The sequence below is a fragment of the Helianthus annuus genome, chromosome 5 (genome assembly GCF_002127325.2).
Source record: "Helianthus annuus cultivar XRQ/B chromosome 5, HanXRQr2.0-SUNRISE, whole genome shotgun sequence".
In the NCBI taxonomy this organism is placed as follows: domain Eukaryota; kingdom Viridiplantae; phylum Streptophyta; class Magnoliopsida; order Asterales; family Asteraceae; genus Helianthus; species Helianthus annuus.
Genome location: NC_035437.2, coordinates 7457536 through 7473476, shown reverse-complemented (window position 1 = coordinate 7473476; position 15941 = coordinate 7457536). Strand labels below are relative to the sequence as shown.

Genomic DNA, 15941 nt, shown 5'->3' with positions numbered 1-15941 from the left:
CGCGCTGGTGTAAAATTTTATTAAAGATAACTATTTTTTTATCAGGGCGTAAAAGATAACTACTTGTTTAAAAAATATAACAAGTAGAAAGCAAAAAAATTCTACGTCAATTTCTGAATTTTAATGTAAATACTTACATGATGAAATCTTAATTTTTGAAAGACGAAATTTAGATTTTGGTATCTAAAGAGGTGTTTTTATAACACCGGACCAACCGGTGAAACCGGTAAATCCACCAGGTTTTTTTCACCGGTTGAACCGCTAGTGGAAGAACCATGCGGTTTTAGACAGACAACGATGAACCAAAAACGATTTGCTTTGTTTGGATCGGATTCATTGGAGTTATTTATTTTATTTTTTTTACCGCAAACTAGTTTCTTTGTTTGGGCCGGATTAATAAGAGTTATTATCTATTTTATCCGTTTTAACGGCTAACACACATCTTTTAAATCTTACTTTGGAATTTACATATTTATTTGTCATGAGATTACAACCATCAATTTTACGGGTATCTTTTTGACACAACTTAGATGTTGTTATTATAAGTTCGATATTTACTTTTTTTTTTTTTTTGAAAGGTAAGTTCGATATTTACATATAACAATGAAGTTGTACTATTGTAGTTTGTCATATGGGATAAATACAAAGTAAAGTTTAAAGTAGTCTAAGGGGACTTTAAGTCAGATGAAACAGGAGAATGTTAAATGGTTGGATGCAAATATTAAGATATTTCTCTTTTCCTCTATTTATTGGTGGGTTTCTTGTGTTTTTCTTTTCAAATATAACTTAGAAGGTTATAACCCGTGTATTAAACGGGTTGAATAAATAAATTTTATATACTAAATAATAAAACAATATATCTTTAAAAACCTTCTTTATTAAGTTATTTATATATTAAATAATAAAAAGTTATATCTATAAGAACAATATTGTACAGGTTGAATAAATGTAATTTTATATACAAAATAAAAAAGTTATATCTTTAAAACCACGTGTATTACACGAGTTGAATAAATGTAATATTGTTTACCAAATAATAAAATAATACATCTTTAAAAAACCTCATTTATTACACGGGTTGAATAAATGTAATTTTATATACCTAATAATAAAAAAAATACATCTTTAAAAATATGCGTATTACACGGTTTGAATAAATGTAATTTTCTGTACTAAATAATAAAAAATATATATCCTTAAAAAATCTCGTGTATTGTACGAATTGAATAAATCTAATTTCATACATCAAATAATAAAATTACGATTTTGGCCCCTTGATTATATCACTTTTACCCTTTTAGCCCAAAAAAGAATTTTTTAACATCTAAGACCCCAACGTCTTTTTTCCTAACCTTTTTGGCCCCTAACGTCTTTTTTTAACCCTTTTGGCCCCTAACATTTAATGGATTAGGTTAGTGTTAGGGGCCAAAAGGGTTAGAAAAGAAGACGTTGGGGGCTCAGATGTTAAAAAATTGTTTTTTGGGCTAAAAGGGTAAAAGTGATATAACTACAGGGGCTAAAATCATAATTTTCTCTAAAGAATTTTTTAACATCTAAGCCCCCAACGTCTTTTTTTCTAACCTTTTTGGCCCCTAACGTCTTTTTTTTAACCCTTTTGGCCCCTAACATTTGATGGATGAGGTTAGTGTTAGGGGCCAAAAGGGTTAGAAAAAAAAATGTTGGAGGCTCAGATGTTAAAAATTTTGGGCTAAAAGGGTAAAAGTGATATATAACTTTAAAATAATAATTATCTATAAGAGATAATTTGTATAAGTAAATATTAAATGATTACTAATAATTAAATAAATATTATGTTTTCTAATACCATGAAAACATAATATTTATTATCTATATCCGCATATAATTTGTATAGATCATGGTATTAGAGCCTTAAAGATTTAATAGAAATAAATATTAGGTTACAAATTATAGTAAATAAATATTATGTTTTCTAATAATTTTAATTATAAAAGATTAAATTAAAATAATAATTATCTATAAGAGATGCCCTAATATGATGACAAGTGTCCCAAAAGTGGTTTCTTTTATTATATAGTATAGATTATTTTAGACATAACTAACATTATAATATAATACTTTCTAGATTTATATCTGTCCGAAGTTCAAGTTATTACATCGTAAGACTGTGCGTTGTAGTTTACCATGGAAGGGGGCATGAAAGCATCACGTCACTGTTATGTGGATAATGAGGCTTTAACTAACTCACAATTTAATGATCATGTTGTGATTTAACTAATATTTAAATAAGAGAAAGAGAATCAAAATATATAATGTGTTTGAATGTGATTGGTGAACAGGGCCCCACCCATAACCGACACTTTCATGTGCATCTCGTTAAGGGACTAATGTTATTTGGTGGTGGTGACGCTAAATCTAACGTGAATGTGGGGCGTTAGTGGTTGACGCTCCACAATATCTAGTCTAATATTATATTATTTAAAATCTATCTAATTTTCCATTAGGTATGGTTTGAACTCTCAAATAACTATTTTATTTGGTTAAGAGAATTCACTTATAGTGGAGGGTTCAAATGAGAAGAAATTCTTTGTAAGAAGAAAAAAGAAGAAATTTCAACCAATAGAAATGCTTCATTAGACTTCATTTAATATTTGTACTTAATGTAACTATAAGGGTATATTAGTAAACTTACATACATCATTAATTGGTAGTTTCATCTTTAATAACTAACTATATTAAATTTGTACTTATTTTTAAAATATATATTTTTCACAAAAAATAAAAATAAAAATTCATTTATAGTGTAGGATAAATACGAGGCGTGTAGGATAAATTTCAATATGTGTAGGATAAAATTTTAAATGTGTAGGATAACTTTTGATGTGTGTAGGCAAAAATATTTAGTGTGGAGGATTATAGTCTTAATGACTAATTAATTAGTCAAACATAATAATAAATGAGATGAGAAAAAAACTATTTAATGTTTTACAACGAGTTGACGTGAACCCGCGCGTTGCGGCGGGATTGTTAAATCAATCAAAATATAAATGTTAAAACACTAACCACGCACGTGTGGTGTAGACCATTACGTAAAGTTTTATTTTATCAAAAAGATAACCAATAACATTGGTTCATTATGCTACGGACACCCGCTACAACCTATATGTCCAAAATGGTTTATATTGATCGAGAACAATAAATATTAATGGCATTACCAGTTGTTTTTTCTCTCTCATATTATAAAAACATTTAAAGTTTATATGAGTTAAAAATACACAATAAATATTTATGTTTCCTAAAGTTATTCTAGTATAAATATATAAAAAATAGCAATTATTAAAAATTTCCTTTATTCTTTTTTATGGTAAAACATTTTTGTTTTTTACACACTCAATTAACTTGGTGGGTGAGAAAAATGTATATACTACCTCCGTCCCACTAAAAGTGTCATATTTTGAATTTTCAAAGTCTTTATTTATAAACTTTGACTTTAATTATATATTTTTGTGTTATATAAAACTTGATGAAAATTAACCCGATAAAAACACTTGTAAAACACACTTAAATCATATAACTTTCATCAAGTATTATCTAACACAAACAAAATTATTTAAGGTCAAAGTTTATAAATAAAGACTTTGAAAATTCAAAATAGGACACTTTTAATGGGACGGAGGGAGTAATATTTTAGCGGGTATTCAAGAAATCTATACATATAATATTTTATAAAAGGATGGTAAAAAGTGGGTGAATGATATCATCAGATACCAGCAAAGCAAACCAAACATATACCATTACTTAAAATGAAAACTCACATGGTGGTGGTTCCAATTTCTTCTATATACTCAAAACAGAAACCCCTAAAAATGGCATAAAGGAATCAGAGGAAAAATCGTTAACACACTAGCACACCAATTCCACCACAACCACCTTGCAACCGCCACCACAACACCACCACCATAGAACCGCCACCAAAGACGCCCAATTTTTGTAACCAAATATCTTGTTAAACCCTAAACTCTTCGTTACCCATCATCGACCATGTTGTTCTTGTCCCCGCGTTGGCGCATTTGGTGGCGGAGAATTAGTTTTGAATATGTTCGGTGATAAGAGATAACATGGCGGGAGATATTTGGTGGCGGTGGCCGGTGGAGTTTATATAGGGCGTGAAAGGGTGGCAAACGACGGGGGAATCGGTGGTCGGGAGAGACGCATTGGTTTGGTTATTTTTGTCGAACGGCATGTCGATTTGACTATATATCAACCGTAAAGTTATGAAGTTATATGATTATATGAATGTTGTTGCCGGTTCTGTGTTACGATGCGTACACCACCGAAAGAATCTGAGAATAAAAACAGTGTTTTTTTGTCGAATTGGTGTACGCCTAATGGTTAGATGGTTAGAATGTGGTCTGGATATTAATGTTTTTAATAGTCGCGTTGGGTTGTAGACGGAAGTCATGGAACAATTTATATTTTTGTTTTTTTGTTTTAATCAATAATGTGTCAGGTCTATTAATTTTGTGGTTAATTTTGAAAAGGTGCGTCTATTTATTTTATGGTCGTGTCTCAAATTAACATTTTGTTTAGAATAGACATGTCTTTTTGGTTCTTGTCAAACCTTTTCATTGCTTTTTGTATAAGAGATGGCGGTTAATTTGAAAAGGTGCGTCTATTAATATTAGTATTTTGTTTGGAATAGACACGCCTTTTCGTTTCTTGTCAAACCTTTTCACTGTTTTTTATAAGAAATAACGGTTAATTTTGAAAAGGTGCGTCTATTAATTTTAGTATTTTGTTTAGAATAGACACGCCTTTTCATTTCTTGTCAAACCTTTTCGTTGCTTTTTGTATAAAAGATATAATTATACCCTTTTATTTTTTTTCTTCTCAATAAAATTTTCTACTCAAATGAACTTTCCTCTTCACTTATATCAATGAACTACTATTATTGGATTTTGTTGTGAGAAAATGGTGTTATAAAATAGATAAATATAATATTTTAAGGGTTGATAAGTGAGGTTTATTTGACGTCACAATGAAATCAGCAATTTCAAAATCCAGCTCATCTCTCCTCACTATAACTATTAAAATTAAAATTCATTCATAAACAACCGACCATCTATATATATTTAAATCATTATCATATAGTTTATTGTTAAAATATATTATTATGTCATACAACTTGAATTTAAAATTTTGTACCTAAATAAAAAACAAAAGTTTAAATTATTTTATAAACAATTACACTACAGTTTGTATGTGTCTATAGAAGTTTCATAGAGTTTGTAATGTTAATTTTCTTTAATTAAGTGTGTGTTTCTTGGCCGTTGTAGAACAAAATCGACCCGACGAATGACAAAGAGAACATGGGGTATGTTGAATCAACAACAAGAAGGTTGGATCTTGAAAACATGGATTATGGAGGAACCGGAGCAAACGATCGTCATGACCCCAAGAGTCCCGGAAGAGCTTAACTCCATACAACCTTAACTATATATTGTAGATCATTCCTGGTATGCATGTATGTGTGGCTAGTTGACTAGCAACTTAATTTGTCTAGTTATTTGTTTGTGTAGTCATATACACAAGTAATGTGGTCATAAACACGAACCACAATGATGTAAACTCTATAAAGCAATTTCAAGGATTCATGATGCTTCTTGTGTAACACTTTGACCCGGCATGACCAAGATCACGGATCACCCTTCATAAATGGTGCATTTCATGTATTTAGATTAAGATCATTTTTAGTTTGCACTCTCCAAAGTAGTAATTTCATACCACATAGCGTTACATAACATAAGCCTAACGTGAAATTTTTATCTGTTTCAGTTGATTTTACAAACACAATTAGCTAAATGGGTTGGTTTCGAATTGACCTTTTATTATTTTTATAATTTTTAAAATGTAGTTGCTATTATTATATTATATATATATATATATATATATATATATATAATAACAGCTTGCCAACTTAATAGAAATTATATTTTAAGGTGAGTAAATTACGTTTTTGGCCCCTGTGGTTATTACTATATTAGCCCAAAATAAGAATTTTTAATATATCTGCTCCCATGGTCTCTATAACTAACCATTTTGGCTCTTAAGTCTAATCATTTTGGCCTCAATGGTCTCTATAACTAACCATTTTGGCCCCCATGATCTCTAGATTTAGAGGCCAAAATGGTTAGTTATAGAGACCATGGGGGCAGATATGTTAAAAATTCTTATTTTGGGCTAATATAGTAAAAGTGATATAACCACAGAGGCCAAAAACGTAATTTACTCTTTTAAGGTGGGTATGAAGTGTAGAGGTTTTTTTTAATATTTCAGTTTCACCATTTACTCTATAAATAATATACGTCTTTAACCTATTTAATTTGTTTTTTACTCTAATAAATCGTGTTTGTTAACTTTTTAAGAATATGCAATTGTGTTTAATTTTTTTCTCGACGTTTCGGTATAAATTTTTTAAAAACAGAGTTGTATTTAAAATAAAATGTTTCTTGGTATCGTAAACAATACGAGTGTCGGCACCGTACATATATCGTGACGTAACAAACCAAACCGATTACGACCCATCATCCATATATAACACACACCGATATCATATTGGGCATATTAAAACTTTTTTTTTCATCTTTTGGATGTTATATCGGATTCCGATACCATAATAATTCAAATTGATACCGATCAAGTTCTCGATGCATTGCACGGGAAACCCCGCTAGTTAAATTTTAAGATTAACATTGAAAGATACATCAAGTTGTATAGTTTTAGCCCACTTGGTTTTTATTCACATTTGTAAATTGGTAATATTGATAGTAATATGCAAAAATGAAAAAAAAAATGTCACTAGTCATCTTCAGGTTCATTATGCAAAAATGAAAAAAAAATGTAACTAGTCATCTTCAGGTTCATATAAAATTTTAAAAATTTGTTAGGTTTGTATCATGTTCGACTCGTGTGAATAATCAACAACCTTATTCAACTTCTTGTTTCATCCTAGTTTGCGTTTAGTTAATGTTCGAGGAGAGGATAAAAGAGATTTATTTATTTATTTGTTTATTCCAAAATATTGTTTATTTATTTGTTTATTCATTGGTTGGAAAAAATGGAGGAATAAAAGAGATTTATTTATTTCGTTTTTTAATATAAAATTGAGATGAAAAGACCATGTTGCTCTCATGCAAGAGACACATAATAAGATTTAACAAAAAAAAAAAAAAAAAAACTTTACTAGGTTAGGTTTATAAGATATAACATGTTAAAAACCGCTAACATAAAGAACAGAGCCTGTAATTCCTTTAATTAAAAGAGATCAGTTTTAATTTGATGGAAATGTAAATTACACTTTCTAATTTACTCAAAATCTATATTGCAATGATGGGTGTGATTACTAAAAGTAAGAATGAGAATTGGCACATGTTTTTAAGTCTATAGATGAATCATTGTTTATATTTTTGGTGGGGTTTTCTCATTATTTCGAATCTTTTACTTTTTTTTTATTTTCTCATTGAACATTTGTTTGTTTTTGAACATGTTTTCTTGGATAAGGACATACACGGATGATTTCTAAGAAGACGGTTGTTTCAATGAGAATATTTGATAAGGTCTCGACAAAATTGTTGTCTTTTCAAGATGAATACATAACTGTTTCAGTTCGAATTATGATAGTACTTTTAAATACATGAAAGATACCCTAACATCACACACATCTATTCTTGGCTATGGTGGCTGATGTGGAGGAGAGAGGCATGTGCGTTCGTCCACAGTCCACTCAACATTATCCTTGAGGACCGTGAGAGGGGAGAAAATTTGTCGGTGTCCGTATAGAATGACAGAAATTTAAGCGAGTATAGGTGGCCAATGCCAACGTACAGAGGGGGGGGGGGGGGTTGTCTGTGAGCTACCCATTGGAGATGCTCCGATGCCAAGAACAAGCTATTGGAGAAACTTCTATATAGTTGAACTTCCATTTAGGAGCCAATAAGCTAGTGGTGGAGTGATAAGAGATAAACCTGGTGTTCCAAGTGATATAGGTTCGATTCTTGCCCCCACCATTTAGTTTCGACGACACTTGTTGATGATGGAAGACTAGCCGAGTAAGCGGCGATTGCTAGTTCGATCCTTGTACTGAGCGTATTTTTTATCTCACGGCACTGCCGTGCCTTCGGGCGAGTGTTCATAGGCTTCAGCACTAGGTGGGGGTTTTCTCGGTTCGGATGCGAGTGTATCCCGATGTGTTAAATTTCGCCAGTAGCTCATTTGAATGATTCGTTGACCGTTAAAAAAAAGTATTTACATTCTCTTCGTTTCTTATTTTAAGATAGTTGTTAGAAACCTTAACTACTCTCTTTTGCTTCTGCTTTGCATCCAAACAACCTAAACTATTGTAAACCATTACACATATAAATGTGTGGCTCGTTCTCTTGTGATCCCATTCGAGTATTCGTGAACACCAACATCATATATGCTTTTGACATATCACACAGTGTGATCATAAACATGAAACAAAACGATGCAAACTCGATAATTTACATACGCTTAAACCGACATATCAAGACTAGGAAGTAGAAACACGAGTCTTGGAGCCAAGACATTGAAGGGCTGCCATCACTTCACTCATGGAAGGTCTTTTCTCCGGCATAACCGACGTGCATTGTAGAGCTACTTCAAGCATCCCCAAAGCTTCTTGTTTGTAACAACTTGAGATTTTCACGTCAACAACTTGAACCGGCCCATTACTAATGTTAACTTTCCTTCTTACCCATTTCACAACATCAAGAGAGTCTTCACTTGTGTCCGTTGGCTCGGCTCCTCGTCCTGTCACAAGTTCTAATAAGATCACTCCAAACGCGTATGTGTCCGTTTGTTCTGTCGCCTTTTTGTTGTACCCCAACTCTGCACTCAAAATGGATTTACTAGTAATTAGCATCCAAACAACAAAAAGTGAAAAAACACTAAAACTGTAATTCATCATACTCATACTCAGTAAATCCCACCAATACCAAAGCAAAGGTAAGGTCTGAGGAGGGTAAGATGTAGACAGCCTTACCTCTACCCCGTAGGAATAGAGAGGTTGCTTCCAGTGAGACCCCCGGCTCGATAGTAGTTTTGCATCAAGCCTTGGACATAAGGCACATAACACTCAACAGCAATCAGGACAAAGACCGTTTAGTGCATGTACCCTTTTGTCTTTCAGCTATCAACGCCACCACATGAGGCATGATTAACCGTCCTCGGCTTTTAACGTTATTTTCACGAAATTAGTAAAATAACGTTAAAATTATTGCACTTTCACTTTTGCCCCCCAACGCCACCACATGAAAAACACTAAAACTGTAAAGATTCATTAAACTCGTTATACGTTGTATAATGTATGTATACCTGGTGCCATGTAACACGAAGATCCGGATTTTGAATCCAAGGATGATTGGAACGCGTTTTCGCCTAAAATCCTGTCCAATGCAAAATCAGTAAGCTTTGGATTAAACTCTATGTCCAGAAGAACATTTTTTGATTTAACATCTCTATGAAGCAAATGCGGAACATAATCTTTGTGAAGATAAGCGAGTCCTTGCGCGATCCCAATGGCGATTTTCAAGCGAAAACTCCATGACAGTTGAAAATCTCCTTTGCTGATCAGATCACCAAGACTCCCTTTTTCCATACACTCGTAGATCAAAAAGATCGAGTCATCCGAATGGCAAAACCCCATGATTCTAACTATGTTCTTGTGTCGGATTTTCGCCAACGTCTTCACTTCGGTTTTCAAAGTTTTGAAAGATTGGTTTCGGAAATTCGGCATCTTTTTCACCGCTATGAGTTCATTACTCGGCAAGTTTACTATGTAAACTCTACCAAACACTCCAGAACTACCTCTAGAGGCTTTTTCATCCATTGCCATTATCAAATCCTGTTCACTAATTCGAATCGGGTAAAAGAAAACGGATCTCCAAGTACCCGTTTCAACATTTTGGATTGATGATCTACGGAAAACGAAATACCCAAATGCCAAACTTAGTATCCCAGCTAATAAAGCTAAAGAGATCAACGCACAAGCAAGTTTCGACACGCCTGTTCTTCGTCTCGAATCATCGTTCGGGCACGGGTTTGACAACCCGGGCCCGCACAGATCGGGATTTCCTTGTATGTATAAAGCAGGAAGGCCTGCGATTAACAAAGAAGGAACCCGACCCGATAGCCTATTGAATGATACATTAAAAAGGGCGAGTTTCAAATTTTGAAGCTCAAGTGGGATTTCACCAGTGAGGTTATTATGTGAAAGATCAAGGTAAGTTAACACAGGCAAATCACCTAACGATTCGGGGATTTCACCGATGAAATTGTTATCTGCTAAAGATAAAGAAACTAGCTTTTTACACTCTTTTGGCTCTGGGATTTCACCTGTGATGTAATTATGGGAAAAATTGATGATGCTCATTACAGGCGAATCGCAAAAGTTCGGTGGGAGTTCACCGTATAAACCGTTAAGAGAAGCGGAGAATCGATACAAGCTTCTAACCAAACCTAGACCATGAGGGATTTTGCTAATGAAACTGTTGTTATCTATTTGAACCTGTTCTAGTTGAGAAGATTCTGATATGGAATCAGGGATTTCACCCGAAAACCGATTGTTTTCGGCTCTAATAACTTTGATTTTCGGTAATGACCATAAGTTAGTTGGGAAATCACCATGAAACCCATTGTTCTGAAGCTCTAACCTTTCAAGATTCAAGCAGTTAGCAACAGAAGTATTGACTAATGTCCCATCAAAACTGTTTGTATGAAGGCTTAAACTAGCAAGCCCAGTGGACTCACAAATCCCATTTGGAAAAGACCCAAAAAGATTATTCTGTGAAACATCAAAAGACACCAACTTTTTTAACAAATCCCCAATTCTTGAAGGTAAAACACCTGTAAGATTGTTCTGAGACAGGTCAACGATGGTCAACGCTTTCAGTTCAACCATGGAGTTTGGTATTTCACCATAAAAACCAGATCTTGACAGCAAAAGCTGCTCAAGCTTCACAAGCTTCCCAATACCACTTGGAATCTCACTTTGCATAAAAGGGTTTAAAGAAAAGTCAAGAAAAGTCAACTCTGTAAAGTTCCCAATAACATTAGGGACACTACCTGATAACAAATTGTTACCAAAGTTTAAAACTTGAAGATCTTTTAACAACCCAACCCCATCTGGGATCTTGCCTTCAACATGATTCTTGCTCAAATCAAGAAACTTTAAAGATGTAAACTGTGAAATCTGATCTGGGATGGTACCCCATATGAGATTATTACTTAAATTAAGAGTCTTTAAAGATGAACATTGAGAAAGATGAAGTGGGATAGGTTGGTTAAACAAGTTATCAGCCAAATCAAGTGTAACAAGATTAGTTAGTTGGCAAATGGAGGGTGAGATTTCACCAGAAAGATTAAGGTTTTTGAGTGTGAGAGATGAGATAACAGTGTTTGTGGTTGTGTTTGTGCAGGTGACACCAGACCAGTTGCAGTGGTGCATAGTGGTGGTGTTGGACCATGATGAAAGGTGGTTCATTGGGTCATCAATGGTGGACTTGAAGGTTAACAAAACATCTGCTTCTGTTGTTGTTGTGGGTGTGGTTGTTGGTGAGAGTGAAGAAGCATTGATGGTGATCAAGGTGAAGAGGAATGTGAGTGAGAGTGAGAGAGTGCAGTGAGAAGCCATTGGAGAGATGGAGAGAGAAGGGTTGAATTGTTGGATATGGAAATAAGGTGAGTCCGTGAAGTGAGTGTGACATTTTAGTGATATGATAATTAATATTTTTCAATAGTATAGTATTAGTATGTGTATGATATGGGTTTGTCTTTTTGTATGTATTATTTATGTTTGAAAAGGTATGCAGGGAGAGTATCTTCTTACTTTTTTATGCTCTTGTTTTTATTCTCATTTTTAACGATAAAAACAATGTGTTATCATATTCCCTAATCATGAAATTAAAATTTGTTTTTACACATTTGTTGACTAAAATAACAACTTACTTTTAAATTGTAACCTACTTTTAAGTTTCAGGATTGTTATAGAGTAAATTGTGATTTTAGTTCGTGAGATTTGGTCTAAATTGTTATTTTAGTCCAAATAGTTTTTTTTTCCTCTGAGTCCCTGACTTTTTTTATTTTTTTGTCATTTTGATCACATTGCCTAAATCAGTCTAAAAATCTGGTTATAACTAGGGGTATTTTTGGTATAACTGTTGTGCAGTAATAACCAGAGGTAGTTTACAGCATAATTTATAAACCTTATAATATATTAATGCCAAAAATATCCCTGATTATAACCTGGTTTTTAGACTAAGTTAGGTAATGTGATCAAAATGGCAAGAAAAATGAAAAGTCAGGGACCCAAAGGAGAAAAAAAAAACTATTTGGACTAAAATGACAATTTGGACAAAAATTCAAAGACTAAATTGACAATTTACTCATTGTTATTTATTAATCATAATGGTATTTGTAATACAGTTATACAAAATTATATGTTTGTCTATGTAATATTTACATTTTTTAATTTTTCATTTTCAAATTATCATTATCATTATCATTATCATAGTGTTAAAAACACAACTTTAGGAATAGTAGTTTTATAAATCTTGACCATTCATTTTGATCTAAGGGTTCACATTGATTATAACTCTACCCATAACCAAAGGTTGCCACGTTCTAAACCCAGTCAACAATCGTCTTGCCCAGAGGTTTTCTCTGCTTGCCACGCATGTCCTCTGCTCTGTCCGCCAGATCTCCACATCCGACCTCTACTGCCACTTTGGTTGGTTCAGATGATGCACAACTGATTTCACTTCCATCTTCATTTCGTTTCGCCATCACAGAAACCGACCGGTTATCCGGTTATGACGGTCTCACACATCAGGCCATGATGAACGATGATGGCGGCTAGGAGGTGTTCCGGTTATTTATGATAGTTAAAAATAAAGAAGATAGTGGTATTGTGAGTATTTAAATTTTAACTCAACTCACTCTCTAACCAGTAACCACTATCAACTTATACTAACAAATAATAAATAGCTTTTATCATTTTCTCCTTCCACGTCCCTCATTGTTAATCCAATATCAAATAACCCTGTTGACAATTTTTCATTTTCAAATTCCATTAAGAATCCAATATCAAATAACCCTGTTGACAAAAGAATAGTGAATTATCATCAAAACAATGAGATTTGGATCCATTATATATTTTACTTTATACACACTTACAGGCCCATGCAAAGTTTTTTTTTTTCTTTTTTAAAATAAGAATAAATTAGAAGAATGGTCTACTTAGCATATACGTTTGTGAATTTCTTCATTTTTTTTTCATAATATACATGTTTGGTCCTTAACATTAGCAATTTTGCAAACGATATAAAATCTACTATATTTGCGTCACCCAGATTCATTTTTCTAATAAGGATCAGAGTCATGTTTTTGAGTGCGACGCACCTAGTTGTTATTACTAGATGGCTTGTAGTCTAGTGGTATTAATGTGTGTTGATAGTATGATTAAGGATTAATTCAAATTCTATGGTTGACATAAGGAGATAAAGTGTAGATTTAGAAAGGGTTAATGGATTTAAACACCCTCAACTATTGTCATTTGGCCGCTGCCACTTTCAAATTTGACTTTGGCTCACACCACTCTCAGCTTAACACTAGGGTTGCTGTGTCACCCCGTCGTTAAATAAACACTAACTGGGTTAGTTCTTTTTGCTGACGTAATCATTTTGTCCAACGTGGCATGGTGACATGTCCTGTTTTTATCCAACGTGGCCATTTTTGCTGACGTGGCCAATGGTTGTTGAACAAGTCAGACAATTTCACGATTAGGATTTTAAAACCAAAAGAAAACTTGTCTAACTTTCTTTTGATTAAATCCAACGGCAATCAACACCACACCCAAGGGGGACACTGTTCATCTGTATATTTATGGGGACACTGTTCACCCACTATAACTTTTTAATATATATTGAAAGTGGCTGTGAGTGAAGGAGAGAGAAAAATGTAATGATAAAAGTATAAAAATATTATTTAAATGAAAATAAGAGAGAAAAAGTATTTGTTTTTAGTAGAAATATATTAATATAGAAGTTGTTTTTTAGTGAAATGTATGTATATTTTTAGGGAGCTGGATGTGAATGCTCATACACTCCTCTTTCTGTCTCTCATCTTATCTTCTCTCTCAAAAAAAAAAATCACACTCAAGAATCAAACTCATAGTCAAGATTCAAGCAAAGACGATTCCGGAGATGGTGTTGGTTAGACGATGATGATGACCAGACGATAATGGTGATGGTGTTGGTCGACGACGCTGACATTGGTCACGGCGGTGGTGGCCGCGGTGGTGGTTGAAGGTGAACGATGACGGTGGTCGGTAAAGGGTGAACGACGGTGGTGAAGGGTGAACGACGGTGGTGAAGGGTGAAAGACGGTGAAGGGCGGTGGTGGTTCGAGTGGGTGCTGATGGTTGTGGGTGACGTTGTCGGAAATGACGGTGGTGAACGGTCAATTTGCGGCGGTGATATTTAAAGTAAGAGGCGGAGGAGAAGTGGTGGATGTTGTGACTGTTGGTGCTTCGGTCGGAAATAGGGCAGTGGGAATTGTTGAAGTCGCCGGAGATTTGTCGCCGGAATAAGAAAATTTGACGCTAAGTTCAGGTCAGAACGGATATCGGGTATCGCGATTTTACCCTCGACGGGGTTGCGAGTTCTGAAGATCAGGATCTTGATGAGTTTTATAAGAATTTTGTACAGTCGAGAATGAATGGGGGTGAAAATGGCGGATAAGTGTAAAATGGCCACGTCAGCAAATGGCCACGTTGGATAAAAACAGGCCATGTCACCATGCTACGTTGGACAAAATTGCCACGTCAGCAAAAAGAACTAACCCAGTTAGTGTTTATTTAACGACGGGGTGACACAGCAACCCAAGTGTTAAGTTGGAAGTGGTGTGAGCCAAAGTCAAAGTTGAGAGTGCCAGTGGTCAAATGTCAATAATTGGGGGTGTTTAAATCCATTAACCCATTTAGAAATAGGTTTAGAGAAAGTGTCAACTAGCTACTTCCAAAGGAAAAAAAAATTAGTTGCAACTTTTACAAATATTCAAAATTGGACTAGGTTTTTGCCTTATTAGTGTCAACTAACTTATTTGAAATTTAACTCGACATGTCAAGTTCAAAGTTACCCTGTACAGGAAGGTTTGAGGTGTTGAATTGAGTTAAATGTCTGGTTGGTTCATGTGGAGCACTTTAATAAGTACACAGTTGGTTCTGATGGCTGTAAAAATATGACACGAGTGATCCTTAGTAGCTAACGTCATTAAATTTTTAGTTAAATTATGTGTGAAATTACGTTTTTACCACCACCACCATTTATGTCATCTTTCTTTAGCATGATCTCTCTCTCCATCACCTCAATTTGTGACGGAGATTAGATTTGTGGTCAGATGAACCTGTTTATTATCTGCATATGAATCTAATTTTGAATTGATATTGATCAGCCTAAACACGTTGGTGATTTTCTAACTTAGATTGATGATTTGATAAAGATTTCTGATAACTTTCCATGTTTTTGTTAACACATATGATGACTGAAACCGTTTTCGATGTGGTGGCGATGGTGGTGATGGTGATAGCGGGGCCAATTTAATTAGTTATTAGTTAATATTAATATATAATTAGGATTTTTTGTTTTATTTATTTATTCTTGTTTTTCTTACACTAATGGTAGTTTTGTCATTTCACATTTATTTAACTAAAAATTTTAACAACACTAGTTGTTAAGGACACAAATGTTATGAAAATTCAGCCATGGGACACCTAAGTAATAAGTGTACAACCATTAGAATCATATGTGTAATTATTAAACGTTGAGGACTAACTGTACAAAATTTGCTAACCACTGAGACCAACCAGACATTTAACTATATGTTTT

General features: G+C 33.8%; 1 protein-coding gene across 2 annotated transcripts; it reads right to left on the bottom strand.

Moving 5' to 3' along the window:
- Positions 1-8351: 8351 nt before the first annotated feature.
- Positions 8352-11765, bottom strand: LOC110939835 (probably inactive leucine-rich repeat receptor-like protein kinase At5g06940). 2 transcript variants are annotated; one of them, XR_004894092.1, is made up of 2 exons: positions 9041-11765; positions 8352-8886 (listed from the first exon to the last, which is right to left on the bottom strand). XR_004894092.1 is itself a non-coding variant. In XM_022181407.2 (2 exons), the coding sequence occupies exons 1-2, from the start codon at positions 11687-11689 to the stop codon at positions 8549-8551; spliced, it is 2655 nt and encodes an 884-aa protein (XP_022037099.1). In that variant the 5' UTR covers positions 11690-11763; the 3' UTR covers positions 8352-8548. The 2 variants fall into 2 exon arrangements, 1 of the variants encoding a protein (XP_022037099.1); XM_022181407.2 differs by having other exon boundaries at positions 9373-11763.
- Between the last annotated feature and the right edge of the window lie 4176 nt (positions 11766-15941).

What these genes read in the sequence shown, in the direction of transcription:
- LOC110939835 (XM_022181407.2), bottom strand. Translation starts at nt 11,689, where the DNA reads ATGGCTTCTCACTGCACTCTCTCACTCTCACTCACATTCCTCTTCACC. An exon ending in TTCGTGTTACATGGCACCAG is followed by an intron (nt 8,887 to 9,372) that starts GTATACATACAT and finishes TTTTGAGTGCAG; the next exon opens with AGTTGGGGTACAACAAAAAG.